Source organism: Nuphar pumila, chromosome 15 (genome assembly GCF_984573655.1).
Source record: "Nuphar pumila chromosome 15, dmNupPumi1.hap1.1, whole genome shotgun sequence".
In the NCBI taxonomy this organism is placed as follows: domain Eukaryota; kingdom Viridiplantae; phylum Streptophyta; class Magnoliopsida; order Nymphaeales; family Nymphaeaceae; genus Nuphar; species Nuphar pumila.
In genome coordinates this window covers 20,629,712-20,656,982 of record NC_143263.1, presented here as the reverse complement: position 1 = coordinate 20,656,982, position 27,271 = coordinate 20,629,712, and the positions used below count along the sequence as shown (strand labels likewise).

The following is a 27,271-nucleotide window of genomic DNA, read 5'->3' as shown; positions in this document are numbered from 1 at the left end:
CTCCTCCCCCATATATCCATCTCTGTTTCTGAATATGGGAAGGAGGAGAGAGGCAAACGTCCAGCCATAAACGGAAGAAAAGATCCTCTCTCTCTCTCTCTCTCTCTCTCTCTCTCTCTCTCTCTCTCTCTCTCTCTCAAAGATGCCATTTTGCGAGGAGAATGGGTTGAAAATCTTCTTCCAGACGTATGGTCGTGGCTTCACCAAGGTCCTCCTCATAATTGGTGCGCATATCTCTCTCTCTCACACACACACACACATATGGTCGGTGTTGAATTTCTGCGGATTCTTGGGTAGGTTTGGCCGGTACCCACGATTCATGGGGTCCTCAGATCAGAGGATTGGCGGGGACTGACACGCCTAACAACCAAGAAGGGAGAGGACAGCCGGCTCTGTTCGAGGTCGTTGATCCTGAATCCAACGGCTCGGATGGTAGTGATGGGAGTGACGGCACTGGATCCGTGACTGCCCATGATGGCATTGTGGTGTGTACTTTCGACAATCGTGGGGTGGGTCAGAGCTCTGTGCCTGAAGACAAGTCGCAGTATACGTAAGTTTAGTTCTCACGAATCGTTTTTGGTAGATTTTTATTGGGCAAGAATCTTCATTTGGAAGAGAATTGCGTTGTACCACGAATTCCTAATTTCAATTCTGTATCTGATTGTTCTTTTCGACGAAAATTCTCCTTTTCCAATGTATTGAATTTATCTAATTTGATGTGATTTAATCTTCTAATGTTCAGTGTAGATTTTCAAATCATGATGGAAATGTTTAAATCTTTTTTAGATGAAATATTTAAATCTTTCTTGCCCAGAAACTTCATTTCGTTTCTTTCTTTTCTCAATGTTGCCTTTATATGGATGGGTTTGATTAATAAAATTAGCGGCAGAAATACAAAATTCTTAAACAAGAACAATTCAATAAATTTCCAGACCCAATATCTTTCCTGTAATCCCTTTTGTTTTCTGTGTCTTTTGGTTTTATGTAAATGGATTTTAATTGAATAACACGGTTGTTTTGCCCACTAAAAGTAGTCTCGCGCACCAGATTTCATTTTTTTATTTACCTCTGATAATTTTTATTTCCATTTTGTTCATTTTCTTCAATGTTGGTTTCATGTGAATTGATTCGGTATAATGAAAATGATGTCCTCGATTGAAATTGTGTCATGAATTGATATTGCGATTTGATTTTTTTTTTTGTCGGTGCAGTAGAAGAGAGGAAATAGTCTGTACATCTCTAAAGTTTTGTTTTGTTTTTTATGACGGGAAACCCTCGCTCAGGTGGGGCCCACGACCACCCTAACTGAAGCCGGGTTTGATCCGTTGCCTTCATCTCAGCAGAAGAGAGGAATTGGTCTGAAGTTTCTTTATATGACGACTTTGATGATAACAATAATTTAGTTTGTCTTTTAAATGACTAAAATAATTTTATTTCAGGGGCCCCATTCTCTCAAAAATGGTACGCCAAGGGGTGTCAAAGGGTCGGATTTACCCGGACCAAACCCTATAGGGTTCAGGTACGATGACAAAAAAAAGACCCGATTAAGACCTGGGTCCTGACGCGAAGTTCCAATTATTACATAGATTGGGGTATAGTTTGTAAAATTTTATACCATACTTGGGTCCTACCCGAGTTCCCATTAAGACCCACAAATTTTCAATGTAAAAGTAATAAAAAAACATTATTTTACCGGGTATGGTTTCTCTTATAGTAGACCTGATTAGACCTGGGTCATGACCCGATACCATACCCGAAAATCTGGTCCTGGTTTCACCTAGGTCTCAACCAAACCCAGCCAGTTCACACCCCTAACCACGAAGTTTCTTTTGCTTTTTGCTTTTTGGTTTTTCAACACCAATGAACAAATTGAATTAAGTAATGTGAAAGGAACATGTTACTTTATTCTGGACTCGTAGTAAATTGTATGTTCTAAAATCACTTCCTTTTTATGACCTGCAGAACTCTCTCTCTCTCTCTCTCTCTCTCTCGTGTTCTGTGTTTTTTTTTTTTCACTTTCTGAAGTGCTGATAACTATCTTCTGCATGTTCATGTTGATGTGCTTCCACAGAGCTTTGGCTTGTGTAAAGATGTCCATCTTCCCGCTCATCTTGTAGGGGCCACTTGTGAATGTCACAAGTTGACAGGACGTCACAAGTTCGAAACTCACGGGTGGTGTCCCTTGCCGCAAGGCAGAAGGGTGTACTCCCCAGTGCCAGTGGGCAGGGACCTCAAGGGTTTTACCAATCTGAGGCCAGCCACTGTGCAGTCGGTGATTGGAGGGGCGGGCGAGGGTTTGTTGGTTTCCCTTGGATTATCCAAAAAAAGATGACCATCTTCATCAAATGAAACAATTGCTATTCAAAATCTTGTTACTCTTCCCAACTTGTCACCATGTTAACATTTGAAAGAGATGTCTCTCTGTAATTTTAGCCGTTCTACAACTAAATTTTGTAAGATAGTTCATTCGTTAAATGATGCAGTAATTTCTATTTCGAGAATGAATTGAGGGATAAAACACAAAATATTTAGTATATGTTAAAGTGCTTGCTGAAGTTCTTACTGGTGACAGCACAACCATCATGGCAAAGGATGCCTTAGCTCTCATGGATCATTTAGGCTGGAGGAAAGCTCACGTCTTTGGGCATTCAATGGGTGAGACCGTGTTCTCTTAATATTTTTTTAGATATCTGCCCCATATTAACAGCACTATACTGAATTGGTTAATGACCACAATCACTAGAACTGAAAGCCTCAAATATTTAATACCATGTCCTACATTCGCTTGAGTCCCACATTGGTTTACTATATAAATCAGTAATGCAGATGAACGTATTAGTTTGAACCATGCTTACCTGAAGCTTTCTTAGAACCTCTGAAGATCATCACCTAAGAAGATTACTTGAGAACTGTAAAACTATGCACATCGGACACCAAGAGATGTGCATTTCCAGAGAATGGAAACTTTCTTTACCCAATTTAAAAATCAAACTTTCTTGATATTGGAAATGCACTTTAGTTGCAGGAGGAATTGTACTTTTCAAAATTTGTGTTTTTCTCATGAAGCCTACCTACATATATAGTGGATAGTTTTTGATAAAAAGGGCCGCAAAATGTGTGAAGTAAAACACCTCATGCTTTTTAAATACTTGATGTTTCATGCATCAAGGCATCTCTTAAGCACTTGTTTCTGGCCTCCTGCAGCCTCGCTTCAATCTCACACCCATTTCTTACTCTAGCAACTATGCTTTGAATCCCGTATGATTTTCAATTCAAAACTTTGGCTGAATCGCTTTAAACATGCTGAGTTCCAAGTTGGCCATCATGTATTGACATTCTACAAAAATCTGTTTCAGATACTTTTAAAGAGAAATCATCATTGTGCATTATGGTAGTCTTGGGGATTTAACTGTTGTTTCTGTCAGAACAGGTTCCATGATAGCCAGCAAACTAGCATCTATCGCACCAGAGAGAATTCTATCATTAGCTTTACTTAATGGAACAGGAGGGGGTTTCGAATGCTTCCCCAAGGTATGTGAATTATTCTTTTAAAACTTGAGTGCTTGCCCAAGAAGTCCGAAGAATTTAATTTCTTGTAGTTGATGCTTTGAACTGCAAATCAGAAAGAGACCCAACATCTTGTGATGCAGAGTAGATAATAATTAGATTTCACATTGGTTGGTTGCATATTTTTCTTCTTAGGATATTAATCTGATCAAACTTTACATGTTAATGATGGTATAATTTATTGAACCTGATATGCCCATTGATGATAAGTAATCTCTGATGAGGTATAACCATTTACAAAGAGGTTCAGAAAAATTAATGACATGAAACTTGTAATGAAATACAAGTGCCAAGAATAATGACACAAAGTGACTCCAAAAGGGCACAAACACATAAGCAAGTTGTCTCTAATGGACAAGATACATTGTCACAAAGGGCAAACACCAAACACACTTACAAAGGAGGAGAGAGAGAGAGAGAGAGAGAGAGAGAGAGAGAGAGCTTAAAATAATAAAATGTTTATTAATAAAAATGCTTGAAAAAGCATAAAGAGAAGGGGAGAAAATCCCTTTTTATACACCTCAAGGGGGGGCAAGGAGAGCTCCCAAAAGAGTTGTTAGGAGCTCTCCAACGATCACATTTGTGACCACTGGGGAGTCCTGTGACCGTTGGGGAGAATCCCAATGACTCTTAAGGGAATCCTCTTTTTACCCCTTTAAATAATAAAAAATAAAATTACAAAAATACAAAAATGTCCCTAATGGACATGTCTATTTACAAATAAATAAAAAAACAAAATTGCCCCTAGTAGGCATTATATATATATATATATATGAGATCCATATATTTTATCACCCTCCCTCAAACTAACAGTGAGATCATCAAGAATTTGCTTAGGAGAAAGTAGAAACAAGGTGATGGCAAAGCTTTGGTAAAAAAACCTCTGAGCTGATACTCTGAAGTGACATATGGCAGTTGAATGATGCCCCATAAAAATTCATCTCGAACATAATGACAATTCATCTCAATGTGCTTTGTTCGTTCATGAAATGTGTAATTGCTAACAACATAGATGACACTCTTATTGTCGCAACACAATTTCGAAGGAATAGAAATAATAACTCTCATATATTTAAGCAAACTTCTTAACTAAACAAGTTCAATTGTAGTTGTGGCTATTGCTTCATTTGAGACAGAACATATCTTCGAGGAGAATATGCAACTTCAATATCTAAAAAATACCTTAGAAATCCAAGGTCAGACATAGCAAAATTATTTAAGAGCATTTTTAATAAAGTCAATGCCATTTTTATCATTCTCAATGATGATCATATCATCAATATATAACAATAAAATAGTTATGTGATCACCTGAATTCTTAACAAAAAGGGCAGTATCAGTATAACAAAAAGTAAATTCACTATCAAGATCAACTTTATTAAAGTGATCATACCAAGCTTTTGAATTCTCAATCTCTTGACCCAACGGAGGATCCATGTAGACTTCTTTTGTAATGCCCCAAAATCCCAAACTTATAAACTTTTTAGGAAAAATTTGAAGCTTTGCAAACAATCATCTTTTAGAGTTTAAAATGGCAGTTCAACGAAAAACAATGTTTGAAAGAACAAATCAATGGACCTTGGGCACATTACAATCGAACCTTCCTTTACACAATGGATTTGTATCTCTATACAATCATTGAAACCACGTAGATTCAAAACAAGATTTTTGATAATTAAAGTTTACACAAAATGAGATATTATAAAAGAAACCCTTATACAAAATTACAAAACATGCTCAGAAGTGAAACAACAGAGAGAGTGGGTTCTTGATATCATCACGTCATCGTGTCATCACCTATCGCATCAAACTAATCATCACTTGTATCACATAAAATGGGTCAGACTTATGAAAGTCTGGTAGGTGCATAGATATCAAAAGTTAGAACAAGACTAACATATGTGTTATTTCACAATGTGTAGTTTTAGAATAAGTAAAATGAACATGGTAATCTTATTTCGATAATTACTGACCTGCAGGTATGCACAGGATAAAACTAGGAAATAACTTAGACTATTTAAAGGTTTATTATAACATGTATTTTAATACCTCAGACAACTAGTTGAGTCCGCTTCTAAGGGGACAACCCAATGATCGAGAGAGAATTTTCCAGATGCCACTCGTTACCAGGAGATGCATCTGAACTTCTACAAAAGTCATTGGGGTTTATTACCTAGGATAATATTTGTTAGCTCAGTCCCCTAACTCCGATGACCGGAGATACCAAGTCATTGTTACTCGAAGAGCATAGTTGTTAATAACTTGTCCATCAAAGTTTTTGTATCATCTTATCTTCTCCCTTGACAGAACCAAAGAATAAATGAGTACATCAGGTCTTATTTTATCTGATAACCCCTTCAATATGTTCTGGTCTTTTAAATCAAATCGAGCATCTTGCCTGTGAAGGCGATCATCTCCGTTTATGTGATTTTCTTTTAATCATGATGCATTGTCGTACTACGATGTTACCATAAACCTCCAATCAAATCATCATCATACTTACATGTCGTGCATGTCTAATAGTACCACTACGATGAAAAAGATATTGGTTTTTCAGAAAAAAAAAACCCAAATACAACATTGAAAATTATGATATCTCGTGCCTTAATTATGCTAAGAAATATCCAAGTCATTTTGGATACAAAAAAGGACTTGATGTATGTATCATTGAAAACTATGTAGTCGAAGCCTTTTTATTATGTTGGTTCGAAGAGAAAACTCAGTTTTGAATTCTTAAGTTATGTCAATCTCAACTCATTTTAAAGTTCGAACATGTTGGAAAGGTGTTTGGAGGAACCTTCCAATGCTACAGAGTTTGTTCGGTAAGCACGGACGTGACAACATTGATACCAGTATGCAAGGGAGTCATGTTTTATACTTGGGATAAGTTATGTATGAAATTGATGAATGTTACGAATATGCAAACACAAAACACTTGTTTTGCTTTTTGAGACATTGGAAAATGCGAGCTTGAAATCTCGCATGAAAAATCTATCAAAAATCGAGTTTCGGCGATGATGCATAAATTTGCATCTTTAAATATATACTAGCATAATTTAAAGCAGGCAAGAGTACGCAAAAATTACGTACTTTATAAAATTATATATGTATATAGAATACATATATATTAAAGCATAAGTCTGTGCACATTACAATGCGATGAAAAGGTAAATGACGCAAAGCAAGGCCCGATGTATGAAATCACACATTGAGATAAATAAATTGTGTAAGCGAGGCTCGGTGTACGAAACCATACATCGAGCTAAGTAAATTACATAAAGCAAGAGCCTGTGCACGTTACAGCATGACGACAAAGTAAATGACATAAAGCAGAGCCCAATGTGTGAAACCACACATCGAGCTAAATAAATTACAGAAAATTAGATCCTCTGCATATTACAGTGTGACGACAAAGTGAATGATGCAATTTAAAATTGACAAGAATACGCAAAACTATGTTCTTGAGATAAAATCATATAATAAATATATATATATATATAACATAAATATAATATGTATATACTAGAAGTATTCCAATATTGTTCTTGCATGCAACTTTCTCCTACCTTGGAGATGGTTTGAATCTTTGACGATTTCGAGCATAGGTTCTTAAAGGTGCATACCTCAATAAGTGTGTCTCGTCCGTTGTGCCGATATGAAGCGCTAAAAAAAAGATTTTATCATGTTGCATAAAGAATAATGTTAAAACCTTATATTAGCGAATGAGGCAACGATTGTGTTGTAGGGGTCAAACCCAAACTCAGTTCGAGCCGATCGGACCGAGCTGGGCTTGGTACAAGAAATCGGGTCGGCTTCGCTAGCAAGCCGAGTCGGGTGGAACAAAGCATAAAAAGTCAGGTTTAGTTCGACAGAGAATTGAGTTGATATTTGGTGCGTACGAGTCAGCCCGGGGTACTAGACCAACCCGAGTTGCGCTTGATGATAGCCAAGTTTTGCTCGACTTGACCATACTCAAGGCAACAACAACACTAGGAGCTGATGTTGTTCGAGCACAACTAGAAAAAGGGGACGGAGGGACAGAGGGCTCAACTATTACACTGAGTCGAGTCTGGGCCCCAAACGAGACATGATCAAGCCTAGGCTTGGTCCTTCTACTTAAGGAACTGAGTTGGGATTGGTTTAAACCGAGCTCGGCTCGGTAGATAGGTCCAGGCAGGAGGGCAGCAACGTCCTGCCAAAAAATGAGATTAGCTGAAAAAATGAGACAGGAAGTAGGGTGGCACCCTCCTACCAGAAGAATTGAAATAGGTAGGAGGGTGGCGCCCTCCTGCCGAATAATTTTAAATAGGCAAGAGGGCAGCACCCTCCTGTTGGAGAAAATGAAACAGGCAGGAGGGTGATGCCCTCCTGTTGGCGAAATCGAGAGAGAGAGAGAGGTACACAAAGGGGAGAGATGGATTCGGGGTCGAGGGCTCTGGCGTGGAGGTTTCAACGAAGGAGAGAAAGACAGGGAGAGAATCGGGGGGAGTTGGGGTTTTGTTTTAAAAAGAAACCCCCTGTGGGGGTTTAAATGAGTAATAGTGGGGATGTTGACTGGTTAGTTGACATCCAACCTGAATCCGAGTTGTATCCGGTTGGATCTAACTTGGATCCAATCCAATCCATTTTTTTTGAAGAACCATTACAAATCCATGGATTTTGCATCTTCACAAAAGTCCTCATTTGAAAAAACATGTTTGACATCTAATTGGTAGATAGGTCATTGTTTAATAGATGCTAAGGCTATTAAAGTTCTTACACCAGTCATCCTAGTAACCAAAACAAAGGTTCCTTCATAATCAATTTCATATTATAATGCATACCTTTTAGCAACTGACCTAGCTTTGTATCTTTCTAATGTCTCATCACTTTTAGTTTTGACTTTATAAACCCATGTACACCCAATAACATTTTTTCCTAAAGGGAGACTTACAATTGTTCGAGTGTTAGCTTTGTTGAATACTTCTAATTCAAGTTTCATACCATCAATCTAATGTGGATGTTGCATGGCTTCTTTAAAGTTGGAAGGCTCATGATAGAAATGAATCATCATTAGACAAGTTCTATAATTTGGAAAAAAAATATCATATGACATAAATTTTCAAGGAAGTCTAGTACTCCTAGAAGATCACCTAGGTAGGAATTCTTCTACTTTGTCCTCTAAGGAAATGTTTTGTGAATACATGTCAAGAGAATTTTGATGCTCATTTCCTTCTCGCCTAGTATACACATAGATATCATTAGGATTTTCATTGGGAGAATCATCATTTTGATGAGAATTGTCATCACAAACATTATTACAAATAATATAATTAGAATCTTTAGACTCATTTCTAGGTAATAAGTCAAAGAGAAAAGAATAATCAACATCTTTCATGGGTTTTTGAAATACAAATCCATTTTGTTCTTTAAGAAAAATCGCATTTCTTGAAATATAAAGTTTGTTATTTTTAACATCATAACACCTATATCCCTTTTGATTTTCACCATAGCCAACAAAAACACATTTAAGAGCTTTTGGTGAAAGTTTATCTTGTCCTTAAAAAAGAACAAAGCATTTACAACAAAAAATTCTTAATCTTTTGAAATTTGAAGATATTTTGAACAATTTTTCAAAGGAGAAAATATTTTTTAAAGATAAAGATGATATTTTAAAATTAGCTATTAAGGTTAAAAGCGAGTGTTATAGAAATCTAAGTAAGAGTCGTGATAATGAGAATTTGGAAAAGTATATGATAGCAAAGAAGAAAGCTAAAAAAGTAGTTTGAAACGCGAGGGATAAGGTATATAAGGAGATTTATGACAAGTTAGATACCAAAGAGGGCGAAAAGAATATTTATAGGCTTACAGAGATGAGAGATAGGAAATTGAGGGATCTGGGTATGGTTAGATGTATCAAAGATGAAACACAAAGGGTTTTAGTCAAAGATGAGGAGATTAAGGAGAGATGAAAAGATTATTTTGATCAGGATCTTGGAGACTTCTTCATTCCTTTTCATGAGATGAATTGTAACTTCATGCGCAAGATTCAAAAGAAAGAAATTACAGAGGCTTTAAAGAAAATAAAATCAAGAAGGGCAGTTGGCCTAGATGGTATACCTATCGAGGCTTGGAAATGCTTGGGAGAGAAACGTTTAGAATGATTGACAAATCTTTTTAACAATATTTGGTGGACAAATAAGATGCCTAATGAGTGAAGGAAGAGTACTTTGGTGCCTCTATATAAGAATAAGGGTGATATACAAGATTGCACAAACTATCGTGGTATAAAACTCATGAGTCATACTATGAAACTTTGGGAGAGGGTGATTGAGTCTAGGTTGAGGAAGGTTGTCATGATATCGGAGAATCAATTTGGTTTTATGCCTGGAAGATCAACTATGGAAGCTATACATCTTCTTAGACAACTTATTGAAAGAAACAGAGAGAAGAACAAAGATTTGCATATGTTTTTTATTGATTTGGAGAAGGCATACGATATAGTACCTAGGGACGTTCTCTGGTGGACAATGATAAAGAAAGGTGTTTCTCTCAAGTACATTAGCGTAATTAAAGAGATGTATGAAGGAGTAGTAACAAATGTCCGTACTTGTGGAGGGGTGACCACCAATTTTCCTATAACGGTTGGGTTACATCAATATTTGCTTTAAGCCCTTTCCTATTTGCTATAGTGATGGATGAGCTTACGAGATCAATTCAAGAAAATGTGTCATGGTGTATGTTGTTTGCTGATGATATTGTTTTGATTGATGAGTCTAGAGCTGGGGTTAATGCTAAGTTAGAATTATGGAGACAGACATTGGAAGCAAGAGGTTTTAAGTTGAGTAAGAGTAAGACAAAATATATGGAATGTCGGTTTAGTAAGCAATGAAGTAATGATGGGAGTGTAGTGAAGCTTGGTGAGCAAGAAATACCGGTGGATGATTATTTCGAATATTTGGGATCTATCATTCAAAAGTATGGAGAAATTGATAGAGATGTAAATCATAGGATAAAGGTTGAGTGGATGAAATGGAAAAGTGCAACTGGAATGTTATGCGATCGTAGAATGCCATTGCGGTTGAATGAAAAGTTTTATAGGTCGACTATTAGGCCCGCTTTACTATATGGTACGAAATGTTGGGCTACCAAGAGACATCATATTCAAAAAATGAGTGTAGCTGAGATGCGTATGCTTAGATGGGTGTGTGGAAATACAATAAAAGATAAAATTTAGAGCAAGGAGATACGTAAGAAGGTAGGCATTGCACCCATTGAAAATAAGACGAGAGAGAATCGTTTACGGTGGTTTGGACATATTCGGCGAAGGCCTAATGATGCTCCAGTTAGAACGATGGAGAAATGGGAAAATATATTAGTTAAAAGAGGTCGGGGTAGGCCTAGGAAGACATGGATGGAGATGATAGGAAAGGATATGAATGCTTTGAACCTCATCGAGGACATGGCATTGGATAAAAATGATTGGAGGAGAAGGATTTATGTGGAAGACCCAGAATGATTTTCTTTTTTGGTTCATATCGCCGACCCCAATTGTTTTGGGATGAAGGCGTAGTTGTTGTTGTTGTTGTATAAAGATGACATCCTATTTATAAGATAAATTGTAGAAAGAGTGGCTTCAGCCCAAAAGTTTTTTGAAACATTTTTAGAAATAAGAAGAGTTCTTGTTTTGATAAGATGCCTATGTTTTCTTTCGGCAAGGCCATTTTGTCGAGAAGTTTTAGGACAAGATCTTTAATGAATAATGTCATTTTGTTTAAGGTAGTTTTAAAATTCATTTGACATATATTCTCCTCCAGAATCGGATCTAAAATTTGCTATATTATTTTGAAATTGATTTTAAATAAGGATATAAAATTCTTTAAAAATAGAGAAAACATCAGATTTGTCTTTAATAAAGTAAACCCAAGTGTATCTAATGAAATCATCAATAAAAATAATATAATATAAATATGCTCCTTTAGACATAATGGGTGTCGGTCCCCATACATCTGAATGTACTAATTCAAATGGTCTCTTAGAAATAAAGTTTTTATGTTGATAAGAAATATAATGCATTTTTCAAGAATATAATCATTGCATGTAAATTATTTTTCATTACAAATTTTTTTCAAGAAAGAAAAAAGATACAACTTATAGACACTAGGATGACCAAACTTTTTGTGCCAAGTAACATCTTTAGATTGAACATGATTACAAAATGATTTGAATGACAATGACAAAAAAATTATATAATATAGGTCTCATCTTCTATGGTCTTGCCCAATCCGCTTCCCAAACTGGAGATCCTACACATAGCAATTGGTAGGTGAAAAAGATACTCTATATCCAAAATCGGTTATTTGAGAAATAGAAAAAAGATTTAAGTTTTAGAATAATTCCAATTTTTGGAACATAAAATTCTTTATTTTTGCTTAAAAACTTTTCAAGGTTTCTCATTTCTTTAACATCTAAAGATATCCATTAGCCGTGAAAACAAATAATTTGAAAGAATTAAGACTTAGTTTGAATAAAAGAGATGCATTTGAAGTCATATAAAATGACAATAAAATCAAGGATCGAAGAGGACATACCGAAAGTTGACGAGACCACGACACCGGAGGTGGAGGGTGTGGAATAGTTGTTTCTCATAAATTGTTGGAGAGTTTTCGTAAGTTAAGCTATGGAGTCCTCTATGTCTTCTTCTCTTTTTGATTCTTCACTTGAATTGCTTGGATAATCGAGTCTAAGATGTCCCGACTTATTACAATGGTGAAAAACAAATTTTCTTCCTCTACCATTGTTATAGTTATTTTTTTCAAAAGTGAGGGGGTTTATATGTCCTCATGCTATTTCCCAGTTTACATAACGTATGAACCTCATCAATGTCTTTTTTAAGAGCCAAACAAGTTTCTTCTTGGTATAGATCAACACAAACTTCACTAAGAAGAATAGAAGCCTTATAAAGAAGGGATCCTCTTAATTATTCAAATTCAGGTCGAAGCCCATGAATGAATTGAAACATTTTTTCTCTCTCTATTTTCTCTTGCCTCATGGCAACAATACTTTCTTTCCATTGTAGTTTAAGGAGAACAAGCTCATCCTATAGAGGAGATAGAGTACTATAATAGTCTCTAATACTCATATCCCCTTGATTGGTTCCTCTTATTTTTTCTCGTAAAAAGAAATATCTAGCAATGTCTTTTTGAGTATAGATACCTTTCATAAAGAACCATTCTTCATTTGCCTTCTTAAATTTGGCTAGATTAGTACAAATTTTGAGCTTCATATTATTCATGAACCATGCTAATATTTTGGCATGCTCACTTTCTTAATCTTCAACTTTGGATTGGTATTCTTTAATAACCTTGGTTTTTTTTTTCATCACTCAAAGTTTTTTCTTTATTTTCTCCCTTCTTGGTAAGCTTTAATTGTGGTTTCAGAATGATGCCACATACATATCCCCAAAGTTTCTTGTCTTTGAGATTGTTTTCCATAGTAACCACCCATATTCTATAGTTGGTCACATTCAATTTGAATGAGAGATCAATCTTTGCATCTTTGTCAGCCATTGCGGAAGAGTTGAAGAAGAAAAAGAACGTGAAGCTTAAACACACTCAAATACAAAAGAAAGAAGTTACAAGAGTGTTCAAACACCTAGGAGCTCTGATTCCATGTAATAAAATACAAGTGCCAAGAATAATGTCACAAAGTGACTACAAGAAGGCACAAACACATAAGCAAGTTGTCTCTAATGGACAAGATACAATATGCCACAAATGGCAAACACAAATATGCTTACAAAGGAGGAGAGAGAGAGCTTAAAATAATAAAATGTTTATTGATAAAATACTTGAAAAAGCATTAAGAAGAGAAGGGGGAAAACCCCTTTTTGTACACCTCAAAGGGGGACCAAGGGGAGCTCCCAAAAGTGACCATTGGGGAGAGTCTGGGAATCTCCTTTTTACCCCTTTAAATAATAAAAATAAAATACAAAAATACAAAAATGTCCCTAATGAACATGTCTATTTACAGATGAATAAACTTGGTCTTTAAGATATTAGAAGAAAAGATACCTTGTTTTTCATTCTTTTGTGAAATAGACTTGTAAATCCAATCCCACCTATATGTTACAGGGTCAAAATAATGTTGGCCGTTATAGATATGAAATCCAGAACTTTATTTTGTAAATTAAATGGATACAAAAATCATATATCAAAAAACCTTTTATATTTACAGGGAGAAACCACCCATAGAATCAGAGACCTAGCCATGCTCTCTCTGCTTGCCGTATTTACGACCACTGTCCTGGTAATGTGAAATTCTATGGGCTTACACCCCTTGCCCTCAGGGAGTCACCACTTTATATTATTTCTCTGAAAATGCATTTTCCTCATCAGGAGGGCTAAATTCTATTAATTTTTGGATTTTTCATTTTCTATGAATTGTTGCTAGTAACTAGCAATCTGTTGGCTACTGTATCTGAAATTTTGAACATAACAGTATAGAACTGTGTGATTGCAAAGCGAGCTATATATGGTTCACCTTATGCCATTTACCCTTTCAAACGTCATGGCATGTCACATGTGTGCTAACTCAAGGAAGAAGAAAATACTATTATTATGTCCGAAAAACATACCCAGGTTGAATCCAGCAGAGAAAAAGCCTTGATTAATTGGCAGGTTTAGATTAAGTTTGATTTTACATAGGCAAACCCATTAGCTTCTGGATACCTATTTGTATTGGTGAAGATCATACAATTTTCCATCTTCAATCAATATGCATGGTAAGGATATCCATCTTTGCCATATTTGAGAGCTGGATGATAAATGCAGGTTGTTTTTTTTATTTAGACATGTTTGTGTACTCCATTATTTTCTTTAAGACAAATTTGGGGCTGATCCAGTGAGAGGTTGGATACACCTGCACCTTGATAAACATCTGAAACTTGACCGTGGAAATGTCTAGAAGACCATGCAATTTCTTAATGATCAGCATTGCATGGAAATTCTGAGCATTTTGTATTGATTTTGTGATTAAGTCCTTTATTAATTTCACATGTAGAATGAACATACACAAAATAGTTGCATGAAGACTTATTTTATGAATTGATGGCAATAAACTGATATTAATGAGAGATGGGACGTGTCATATTCCATCTGAACTTTGTGGAAAACTTTCAATAAATTGAATTGGATTCAGAATGTGCTCTAAGTTGAATCCAGCTATGTTATTTGGTCATGTAGGTTGATCGAAAATTCATATCAATTGCGGTCCGTTTCTTAAAGGCAAAGACTCCTGAGCAAAGAGCTGCTGTTGATTTGGATACCCATTATACAGAGGTTAGTTGCCTTATGTATGCTTCCAGATAATAGTTTTGTCTTGTTACAGTATGTTTGATAATTGTAGAAATGTGTCGTGCTCTAAAGCTTTTGGCATATAATTGTAACATTTATGTGTTTCCGTTATTAGGAGCTATACATAATTTCACTGGAGATCTTTTGGCTTGATTGTTGCTTTTAGCATCATAATCTTGTGTTTTTCTATGAGCACAGTATTAACTCGAAATATTGGCTACACATCATCATCTTATTGTGTTTCTCGATGAGCACAATATTAACTTGCAAAATGAAATATTACCCTCACACCCATATTGCACCTAGGGTGGACATTGACTTGGGCCGATCCTAATGCGCTGAGAAGGCCTGTCCCACTAACAGCCTATCAGGCTCAGTCTGAAACCCATTGGATTATGTTAACACACACACACACATGCATATATATATATATATATATATATATATATATATATATATATATATATATAGAGAGAGAGAGAGAGAGAGAGAGAGAGAGAGAGAGAGAAATTGGTAGCTGTGAAACACTTAGGTACTAAATCAGTGGTCAATCGCGTTGGTCGTCCATTGATCAACGAATAACACTATCCATAATGGACTCTAAAAATACAAAAAGAAAATTATATTTAATCCTCACTACAAATATACTCAACACACAAGCCTAATACTACCCATCACTCTCTCATCCCTTACACATTCACGCACACTCTTAATTATACTCTTATTTATAGAGGAGAAAGAGAGAAAAAAAATAGAGAAGAGTGAAAATGAGAGGGGAAGTCCTCTCTCATTAAGGAATAAGAGAGTGCTCCTAACAATTAGAATTGAGAGCTAGTCAAACTAGCTTTGACTCAACTCCCAACATATATATATATACATATATATATATATATATATATATATAAAATGTTACATTAATCTTAACAATGACTACTACAACATTAAAGATTGTTTGGCTACATAGACTGCTTGAAGATATGGCAGTTCATTTGCAGACATCTTCCAGATTATGTTGTGACAATAAGAGTGCTATATACATAGCTGACAACCATACATTTCATAAAAGGACTAAACATATTAAAATGGATTGCCATAGGCGAAGAATTTGGCTTGGATCAGCTGATACGGGAATACGATCAGGATTGGCCTCTTCACCTCCCTACTTTTCCACTTGATCTAAGAATAAAATTTTAATTACGCCTTGAGTAAGTCTGACCAAACCTATTTTTCTTAAACAGACCATTCTACCATCCTTTTCTCCAAAAGGAACCAAAAAGGATAATTCTGCCACATTTCCTGTCTTTTCTTCATGCTAACTAAAGTATAGCATATTCTTATGAAAATCATGTCGAGATACCCATACTTTCTTTCTAACAGGATTATAGCACTTATCTCCTTTTTGTTCATTAACAAAACCAAGAAAACAATACTTGACAACCTTAAGAGATAATTTATCTTTGTATTTGTCAGGTAACAAAACAAAACATACACAACCAAACACCTTCAACACATCATAATTTGAAACTTTTTCATATAATCTTGAAAATGAGATATGCCCTTAAGAACTCCAGAAGGCATATAATTTATAAAAGATTAGTTACACTGCATCTGCGCAAAACACTTTGGGTAGTTCTCCTCCAAACAGAAGAGTTTTTGCCATCTCCAATACGTGTCTATTCTTTCTTTCAGTTGCACCATTTTGCTCAGGGGTGTAGGGACAAAATTTTTTATGAACCGCACCTTTCTTCTGCAGGAACCTTTCAAACACACAACTTATATGTTCACCTCCAAATTCAGTTCAAAGAGTTTTAATTTTGGCTGCAAACTGATTCTTAATTATGGCACAAAAACTCTTAAAAATTTCAAAAAGATCACTTCTCTTTCTCATAAAATATATCTATGTAAATCTTATACAATCATTTGTAAAAGAAACAAAATATGATGATCCACCCTTTAACAAAATAAAAAAAAGACTCTATACATTTGAATGTACCAGATCAAAAGGATTCTTTCTGATTCTCTATCACTAGACTTGAAAGACAAAGCATGACTCTTAGTCAGTCTAGAACTCACATAATTTTTTATATGATTTGACACAACTTGGACTTTTCATAACTTTCTGAAGATACCAAACTTTGCAACCTAGAGCTAAAAATATGACTCAGTCTCTGGTGCCACAAAACAAACTCATCTATAGCTGGAGCTAAAAATATGACTCAGTCTCTGGTGCCACAAAACAAACTCATCTATAGCTGAAACTCCATATCCAATTCAAGCCTCCTTTTGTTCCCTCGTATTAATCCAGTCCAAGTAGTATTAAAACTGAGCAATAATTTTTCATATGCCCAAAGTTCTTGCAGTAGTGGACTCATTTGCCTAGGCACAACCATAACATTATTCTAAAATGGATATGAACCAAAAGACTTTATCTTGGCCTTTTCTGCAATTAATTTTGCAATAACGTGAGTTACAAATGGTAAGTGGGAGCGATAAAGAATGGTACTCCTTGTTCCATCAAACTCAAGTCTAAGAGTCATAAGGAACTCAATAACTCTATCAGTCTCCTTGTGTTGATCAAGAAGCCCCCGACAGGTTTGACATGATGTACAAGACTCACACTTAGTACACTTCACACTTCTTCTGGCCCTCCATAAGAATAAGAGCATCACAAATTCTTTGCATATCAGAATAAAATTCTTCAATAAACTTGTTCCTTTGGCGCATACTTCTCAACTCTTAAGCGAGTTTATAGTGTCTTGCCCAATTTTCTTATCTATAGACTTGCCTGAGTTACGTCCAAGCTTCTTTTGCCTCATAAAATTTTGAAATATTCATGGCAATTCATTGTTCCACAGTTTGGAGAATCCATACCTTGACTTTCGCATTGTTCATGGCCCATTCTTATATAGGTTTATGGAAACCTTCTTTGGAAGCCTTGGGTTTTGTTTTTGAGACATTGAAGTAACTTCTCAAACCTTTCCCAATAACCACCGCCTCCATGAAATCAGCCAATATGCATAATTAGTTTCATCCAGCTTTACTGGGACAATCAGTATGCCTTCTTTCTTCGTACCTCAAACAGCCCCCAAACTACAATAAGAGCTGCACACACTAATACCAATACAACAAGCAATACCAAATATGCTGTAAAAAAACAGCACTTCAATACAAAGCAACTATCACAGTTTGCAAATGTCGATCACAAGAGGAAAAGCATATATCGAACACACAAGATTAAGTGATTTTGACGAAAAACACACACAATCATGCTCCAAAATTTGTATATACTCCACCAAAGTCAGTTTCTAACAGGCACAACACTAAGAAAATCAGCCAAACATGCCAAAACATGAACTCTGATGTCCTTTATATATCCAAATATAGTTACCGCCACCTAGGGACACACCAAAGGCATGAAATAACTCACCCAAAAAACACCAAATCTCATCAAACAGACTTCCAACACATTCTACATTAAAAAACGACCCATAAGGATCAAACCCAACCTATCCAAACCCACCGATCGGATCAGAATGGGCCAAAAATGTAAATCAGGTCACTGTTCATGCCCTTTTCAGAAATTCAAAGAAAAATTCAAATAAAATAAAATACTACACCGATAACCACAAATTTTGGTTTGCTGGTCTTCTAAAATCCAGATCTACCAAACGGTAGCCTTATATGACCCAAACCTCGAAGCCCGAATGGTCAGTGACGATGTTAGCACTTTCAGGCGAGACCCTTGCACCGAACCTTTCTACCCCTCCAAAACACAGCTCTCAATCCCCTCTTTGATCTTGGTATGACTCTGATACCATGGAATTTGCAGAGGTAAGGAGGAGAGAACATGAGGAGAGAAGCCACAAAATAACTTGAGCTTTATTCAATGACATATTTCTAAAAGGGCATGCCTCTATAACCTAAAATGGTCAACCCCCTTGAGTACAAAAATAATAAAAGAGATAAAGTCTAAAATATCCCCAAGTATTAGGTAATGTACACTAACACCTAATACATAGGGCATTACATACGAAAGGTAAAACACTATATCAAACTACAATACTTAGATTTCAATAGGCTCCACCCCTCTCCTCTGCAACCAACAAAAACGCACACACACATGCACAAACAAAACAAATAATAAAGGAGTAGTGATAAAACAGAAAATCTTTGTATATAGTTATACATCCTCCAATTGTTGAGAAAAGTTCTATGGAGATATTTTTCTGAACCCCAGTACCTTGCTTCTGCTTTTATATAATTTTAGACTGATTTATTTTGCTTCTTTTATGTTTATATGCCATCATTTGCTTGGTATAGAGTATATTACAAATGATCATTCTTGAAGTTGCTATGGAACTGATAAGTGCCTATTTGGTCACCTCTAAACATTCATCACAATATTGTGTTTGTGCAGGAATATCTCAATGAAAAGATTGAAAACCACACAAGAAGAGAAATTTTGCATCAAGTAAGGGAAATCCGTGTATCATCAGAATTACTTTGTGTACTAGATGCATTGTTCTTTTATTTTTTTGATCCTGTAGGGATGGATTCTTTTTTTTTCGAGAATGCTAAAGTTTTTGAAAGGTCTCACTAGTTCAAACATGAAGGTGTTGAGTATAGTTAGTTGAGTTTTACATGTTGATAACGGATCAGTCTTCTGTCTGATTCTCTCCAAGATTCTGGAGAAACTCTGGCGATGATAGTTCAGTCCCATAAATGATACTGAAACAATTTCCCAAAATTTCCACAGGTCTAAAAGCAACCACATGACTAAAATAATTTCAAGTGTGTGACTAAAATAGTTCAAAATGTGCAAGTAAAGGACAAAAGATGAACTAAGTTGGATAGATATATAGAGAACCTTGATATATGGATGGTGACACCATAAACTAATGCTACTCCACAAAAGGTTGATTGGACATGTAAATTACATTGTTCAAGGCTTGATTCATGAGGAATGAAACTGAAACACATTTAAGAGCAACAGCAGCATGTCATGCCTATGGCTTTCGGATATCTGGATTAAACTTGGGAAGATTGTTTAATTCATTATATATATATATATATATATATATATATATATATATTTTTGCACAAAACCAATAATAGATTCATCTAGTTCACATAAATCAAATCATTAAAATTTATGGTTAAAGAACCTAGAGGTCTTTATTAAGGACTTCAAAATATGAAACTGGACTGTAGTCCTTAGGTTATTAAGGCTAAATTATAGAATACTCGTATCATTTCATGGGAAAGAGCTAATGTTTGGCATCCATTCTTTATATAAAAAAATGTGGTAATCTGCAAAGAGGCTGCTGATTCACAAACGGTGCTATTTCCTTTTATGGCATGTTAGCTTTGCTTTCTACGCTTAATTGCTTATGTGTCTCTCTGGTTTTACTTACATGATATTCTGAAATTCAAATTAACATGAAAGATGTCTTATGTCATGATTTGGAATCCAATTCTGTACCAGGAAGCCTCGTGATCAACATCAACTGGGTGAACATTAATTTAGTGTTCCTATAATACCCATTTTGGCTAAACACAACACTCTTTCCGAAGCAGGTTATATGTTCCCCCCCGATGATTCACTGAATCCCACGTCTGTGTTCGGGGCTTTGAATGAGCACCACGTATACAAGCACATGGGGCTCGTATTCCCGTGTATGTTGACATAACTTTGCATCGGACTCTGGTGATGTTGCAAAGACTTAATCACCCTTGCTTTTCTTGCCCTGAAATGACGGTTCGAGGAAATGACGAAAATATCCTCCATTCAAAAGTTGTGAAACGACAGGTGGGGAAAAGGACAAAAAAGCAGAAATTCCAGAAAGTTTGATGTTAACCATTTAAAGTGGAGACGTTCGCCTGCGCCATCTGCTGTAACGGTGCTCCCATTATCAACGTTCCAGTGTTACAAAACATTTCAGTGTCTTCTCTTCATTACTGTTGTCGTTAGGCATCATGGAAGAAAGCAATGATTCACAAACATTCCAACCAGTGCCATCAACCCTCTCACTCTCTCTCTCTCCCTTCTATTTCTGCTTCTGTGCACATCCATTAGAAGATCATATATTGCTCCATCAAGCACCGACTGACCTGCACATTGACTGTTGTGGAGCCTGATTCAAAGTTTTTACCCTTACAGGAGGAGGGTTTGGGGGCTCATCCCAGCGTGGGTAGCATCATTCAACTCTCTCTCTCTCTCTCTCCCTTCTATTTCTGCTTTTGTGCACATCCATTAGAAGATCATACATTGCTCCATCAAGCACCGACTGACCTGCACATTTACTGTTGTGGAGCCTGATTCAGAGTTTTTACCCTTACAGGAGGAGGGTCTGGGGGCTCCTCTCAGCGTGGGTAGCATCATTCAACTTAAAGAGTTGTGGAGTCTGATTTAGAGTTTTTACCCTTACAGAAAGGGGGGTCTGAGAGCTCCTCCCAGTGTGGGTAGCATCATTCAACTTGAAGAGTTATGGAGTCTGATTCAGAGCTTTTACCCTTACAGAAGGGGGGTCTGAGGGCTCCTCCCAGCGTGTTCATGGCCTTTTGCCCTTACAGGAGGGGGGTCCGGGGGCTCATCAACCCTCTCTCGCTCTCTCTCCATTCTATTTATGCTTCTGTGCACATCCATCAGAAGATCCTACATTGCTCCATCAAGCACCGACTGACCTGCACATTGACTGTTGTGGGTCCTTACTGATGAGCTGCCTCTAAATTTATTCGACTCTGGGTCCTTACTGCACTTGAAGTTGAGTCGTTGTATTTTTCGTTATTCGGTGGGTGGTGAGGCCCTCCTCTACTCTCTCAAGACTCTTAGCTTGGGCAATCTTTCTTTTGATGATTGTGGATACATTACAACCACAATCATGGTAGTCTATCAAAAGAAAGATTGCCCAAGCTAAGAGTCTTGAGAGAGTAGAGGAGGGCCTCACCACCCACCGAATAACAAAAAATACAACGACTCAACTTCAAGTGCAGTAAGGACCCAGAGTCGAATAAATTTAGAGGCAGCTCATCAGTAAGGACCCACAACAGTCAATGTGCAGGTCAGTCGGTGCTTGATGGAGCAATGTAGGATCTTCTGATGGATGTGCACAGAAGCATAAATAGAAGGGAGAGAGAGCGAGTTAGAGGGTTGAGATTCCACCAGTAAGATCCGTAGTCCTTCTTGCTGCTAACTCTTTACATTTGCAGGTTGTTTCTTCAAATGATTATAATAATGACAAATATACGAAGGAGTTCAATATCAGTGTTTCTAATGCGCTTGCTACTTGTCCTGCTCGGGTTTTGCCAACTCCTCGTGTGAGTTGATCAGAATAATGAACAAAATAATAAATTACATATGATCAACTCACACGAGGAGTTGGCAAAACCCGAGCAGGACAAGTAGCAAGCGCATTAAAAACACTGATACTGAACTCCTTCGCATATTTGTCATTATTATAATCATTTGAAGAAACAACCTGCAAATGTAAAGAGTTAGCAGCAAGAAGGACTACGGATCTTACTGGTGGAATCTCAGTAATCCAATCGAGATGAGCATGAGGGCCAGATTCTGCTTACTGAGAAGCACTTAAGCAGCAAGCAACAAACACAAACAATCAAAGCAAGAAAGAGATGCTTCAAACATTGCAATCAAAACAGATTCAACTAAAGCTGGCATTATGATAAATAACCTTTGAAATGTTGTTTTGCCTATCAGTAGGACGTTGACATGTTGCTCTGAGCATAGCTGTTTGGAAGGGTGAAGCCCAACTGTTGCAGCCAATCGTTGGAGAGGTGGAAGAAGAAGAGGAGGTTGCGGCGTTTGAGACGTCGATGGAAATGCCACCCCTCGAAGCCGAAATCAAGTCCGGCAGGGCAGATTGGTCCGGAAATTGCAGGTTAGAAGGTTCAATGAGGCCGCTGCCCGGGCTGTCCGACTGGTTCCGGCGACTGGAACCCAAGTTCGGAGGAGGTTGGAACAAGGTTGGGATCTACGGGGCTTTGAAGGCATCCTTAGGGAACATAAAGTGCCAGGCCAACGTGATAAGGGCTCTGTTTGAAGCATGGTGCTGGGAGACCAACACCTTTGTGTTTCCGTGGGGAGAGATGACGATCACCTTGGAAGATTTGGCGATGATGGGACTCTCATTGCTTGGAGAGATCGCTCGAGAGGACCCCAATAATTTCTAAAGCAACAGTGCAAAATCCGGCAAGGCTTGGGCAATCTTTCTTTTGATGATTGTGGTTGTAATGTATCGTTGAAGTTAAAATGGGAAATGAACTGACAATAGAAATCGCTGAAAATTTACAGAAATAAACTAGACTCAATAACGAAGACACCACTTTTTACGGATTTGGAATATGACCTCCGGTTAGGGAGATATGGCCCTGACAAGTTGGTCCTAATTTGGGTCGGGATTTACAGCGATTTGCTTACTGAATAACACTACAAATCGCTATAGCGATTTGCGGAAGACACTACAAATCGCTATAGCGATTTGCGGAATTATTTACAGAGCCGGTACTGAGATCTCATGTTCGGGGGTTCCAAACCGGGCCACGTATAAGATGCAGACCGGCATGTATCCCCATGTGGGTCGCCATCATATTGCATCGTAATTTGGTGCCGCAGCAAAGACTCAAGTAACCTTTACCGCCATTCGCTTCCTCTTCCTCGGACGCACATAAATGCCCTCCCTCTAGAAAACTGAATCGTCGGTTTGTGAAAATGACAAAACTGCCCTCCATCGATATCGCGGGAAAACGTTCCGCAGGTGGTTGTAATGTATCGTTGAAGTTAAAATGGAGAATGAAATTACAATAGATATCGCTGAAAATTTACAGAAATAAATGCCCTCCTTCTAGAAAACTGAATCGTCGGTTCCTCTTCCTCGGACGGACATAAATGCCCTCCTTTTAGAAAACTGAATTGTCGGTTCGTGAAAATGACAAAACTGCCCTCCATCGATATCGCGGGAAAACGTTCCGCAGGTGGTTGTAATGTATCATTGAAGTTAAAATGGGGAATGAAATTACAATAGATATCGCTGAAAATTTACAGAAATAAATGCCCTCCTTCTAGAAAACTGAATCGTCGGTTCCTCTTCCTCGGACGGACATAAATGCCCTCCTTCTAGAAAACTGAATCGTCGGTTCGTGAAAATGACAAAACTGCCCTCCATCGATATCGCGGGAAAACGTTCCGCAGAGTTTGCGTATGTAGCAAGCGTTATGTTGTATGATACAAATAGTTCAAAAAAATCCTTTTCCGCTCTAAGCACTCTACCGGAGATTCTTTGCTTTCATCTCGAGTTGCCGGAGCATCCTTTCCTTTTTACCAGAGCATCTGTTTCCGTCTTACGCGCAGTCGCAGCATCGTTGCCACCTTCTGTTGCGTATTAGTTGTTACTGTTGCTTACTCTACAGTTGGAATATCCAAATTCCCATCGTTTCGGTGAGTTTCGTGTAAGTTTTCTTTCTTCAATCTGAAGATTGGTTCTTATACAAGGATTTGTATTATGAACCCAAATATTCCGACGATTTCTAATGATGATGATCGTGTATTGTGTTGTGCAGGTTAGCAATGTCTGCGCCTCATCAGATTAGAGATACCCCATCGTTCTATGGGTTGTCTATTAGAGAAGTGATCCGCCAGTCCCATCTATCTAAAGTTTTTGAAAGATACCAAAATATACTTAAGATTGGGAACGATGAAGACAGGGAAAAAGCCTTGGAATCGTATTTTGCGGAGGATTATCCATCAGATATCGAGGTTGCGGACCAAAGGAAGAACTCTGAAGAACGGAAGATGCAGAACAAGGATGACGAAGAGAAGGCAAAGGCAAGAAATATTGCTGAGAATTTGAGAAGAAGGATGAGGATTTATAATTTGTAAGTACAAATGGAAGTAATTTATAATTTGTAGGAATAATATGTTATTTTGTGTTACAGGGAGGTCACAGGAGAAATAGAGCACCAGGTGAAAAGCTCGGAGGTCGCTGTCAATGGCCTGTAGTTCTGTCTTGGTATGGTCAACTGAGTGCATATCAGAAGGACCGACTACGAAATATGCACTTCGGTGGCCTTTTGGACCAGCAATATTTTGAAACTTGCTGGAATACCATGACTCACCTGGTAAATAAGTGGAATGATAAGACTAACACATTCCAGTTTGATTCTTTTGAGATCACCATGACTCTAGAAGATGTGGCGAGGATCATTGGCCTTAAGTGCGCTGGCAGTGCTGTCCTATTACGGCATTCAAACTATAACGCAAGGGAAAACTGCACTGCCCTTCTAGGAATGTCGATGGACGAATGGAGTCAATGTATTTCTGGTGGAAGCAATTTCACATCAATGAAGGTCTCAGTTTTCCGTAATAAATGGGAAGGCCACTCCGCTACTTGTGCATCTGAAACAGCTGACCAAGAGTTGCGCGGCTTCCTTCTATATTTTTTTGCTCTTACATTATTTTCCGATTGTTCTGGTTCGAGAATAAGTTTCATGTGGCTGCAGTACCTGGCAGACTTAGACGAAGTCGACAACTATGCCTGGGGTGCCGCTATGCTCGCACACCTGTACAGTCAACTCCACCGTGCGAGTAATGGTACGAAAACAGTTGGCGGATTTTGGCCATTTGTTCAGGTATTTATTTATTACATACTTAGTATTTGTAGACAAATCTCATTGCAGTCTGTGGCGTTGCTAATAATAAATTTTTTTGTTAGGCCTGGGCGTTGGAACATATTATCCCATTGCGTCCACGGTGTGGCCCTCCGATTTGTGGTTTTCCAAAGATCGGTCGCTGGGCCAGAATAAACGTCGCAGTTTATAATGCTAAGTCCATTTTGGATGGGCTGCAATTAAACGAGGTAAACGTTCTAAAATTGTTTACAATCGCGTCAGCATTTACCATTGAGTATTATAAGTCGTTGTAATGTTCAGCATTCTTAAGTATACATCGCTGCAGGATTGTCTTCCGTAGTGCATATCGTTGTTTCCATATAATGCGTAAATAAATTTTAATATATTTGTCATTCGTTATTAAAAAGAATTACCAATGTACAGGTTTTGTGGAGACCTTATGGAGATGAGGAGGACGATGATGAAGACGTTGTTGCGGAGGCTGCCAGATTGTCTGGTCGCGATTTGTGGCTATTCTGCAATTTTGAAGCCGAGATGCAGCAAGGTAGTCGAGTTCTCCTACAATCTGGCTTGGGGCAGTCTATCCCAAATAAGCCTTTGGAGGTGAGAAGGAAGATGAATAATGGTGGGGGCAGACACGTGAATTGGAGCGATCGGTACAGGGACGAATTATTGAATTGGAACTCAGGTGGTGTCCGTGTCGTACCGTATGATCATGAAGGACGACAATTTGATCCCTTCTATTTCGAAAGCTATTGGGAACCAATGCGGCGAAATCGGAAGATTGAGAAAATTGTCAACCCATGTCTCCCAACTGTCCCTTCTCATGTTGTAGCTCAGCCTCTACAACCAAAACGTCGCCTCGGTCAGGTTAATACGACTAGTCCATCAGTAACAAATCACGAGGAAGATCGAACTCTTGCTCCAAAAGAGAAGACTGTCTCTGTCGCAAGGTTCGAACTTATTGAGAGGGAAAATAAGAAATTAAGGACAAAAGTAAGCACTATGGGGACCCAATTGAATGCAGTGGTGGACATGATGACCAGTCTTCTTAGGCAAGGTGTCGCAACGTGGAGGCCACCCAGGATAGACGGTCCACCAATAAAAAGTGAGAGACAAGTCTATGAAATTTCATCAGATTCGTCCAGTGACTCAGAATAAATCCTAGATTTTATTTTTTATCACGCTATACATTTGTTGTAATTGTATAATGAGTTGCGGTAACGTGAAATTCTTTTACTTTTTAATTCTTTATTATTACATCTTTCCGACTTTGGGTCTCGGTAATAAATAAACTTTCCTCTATGGGAGGATTAGTAGGTTCATAAGAAGGATGGTTGTCTTCATCTATATTTTCTTTTTTACTAAACTAATTGAGTTCATCATCAATAAAAATATCATCATTTCTAGATAGTAACTTAAACAAAAAAGAGTAATCCATATTCTCTTTATGGGATTCATCCTTCTCAAAACCACTAACGTTATCTAAGAAAGTCACATTCCTAGAAACGTATAGTTTGTCGTTCTTAACATCATAGCATCTAAATCTTTTTTGAGTTTCAGAATATCCAAGAAATGCATTAGGAATGACTTTTGGTGAGAGTTTGTCATTTTTGTCGGTAAGGATAAAACATTTACATCCAAAGATTCTTAACCTATTTTAGTCGGGTTCCTTTTGGTATAAAATTTTAAAAGCTGAAGTTTTGTTTAGATTTTTTGAAGAAATG

General features: G+C 37.4%; 1 protein-coding gene across 2 annotated transcripts in view; it reads left to right on the top strand.

The window, feature by feature from the left end:
- The first annotated feature begins 77 nt into the window (after nt 1-77).
- Nucleotides 78-27,271, top strand: part of LOC149814748 (uncharacterized) — an 81,039-nt gene continuing 53,845 nt past the window's right edge. The window contains exons 1-8 of one of the 2 annotated variants that reach the window (XM_089990277.1): nt 78-224; nt 298-550; nt 1,212-1,227; nt 1,440-1,519; nt 2,573-2,655; nt 3,431-3,531; nt 14,790-14,885; nt 19,318-19,371. In XM_089990277.1, coding sequence (XP_089846403.1) covers nt 143-224; nt 298-550; nt 1,212-1,227; nt 1,440-1,519; nt 2,573-2,655; nt 3,431-3,531; nt 14,790-14,885; nt 19,318-19,371 — 765 coding nt within the window. In that variant the 5' untranslated portion in view covers nt 78-142. The remainder of the gene's footprint in view (nt 225-297; nt 551-1,211; nt 1,228-1,439; nt 1,520-2,572; nt 2,656-3,430; nt 3,532-14,789; nt 14,886-19,317; nt 19,372-27,271) is intronic. The other variant, XM_089990278.1, reaches the window with a different exon arrangement.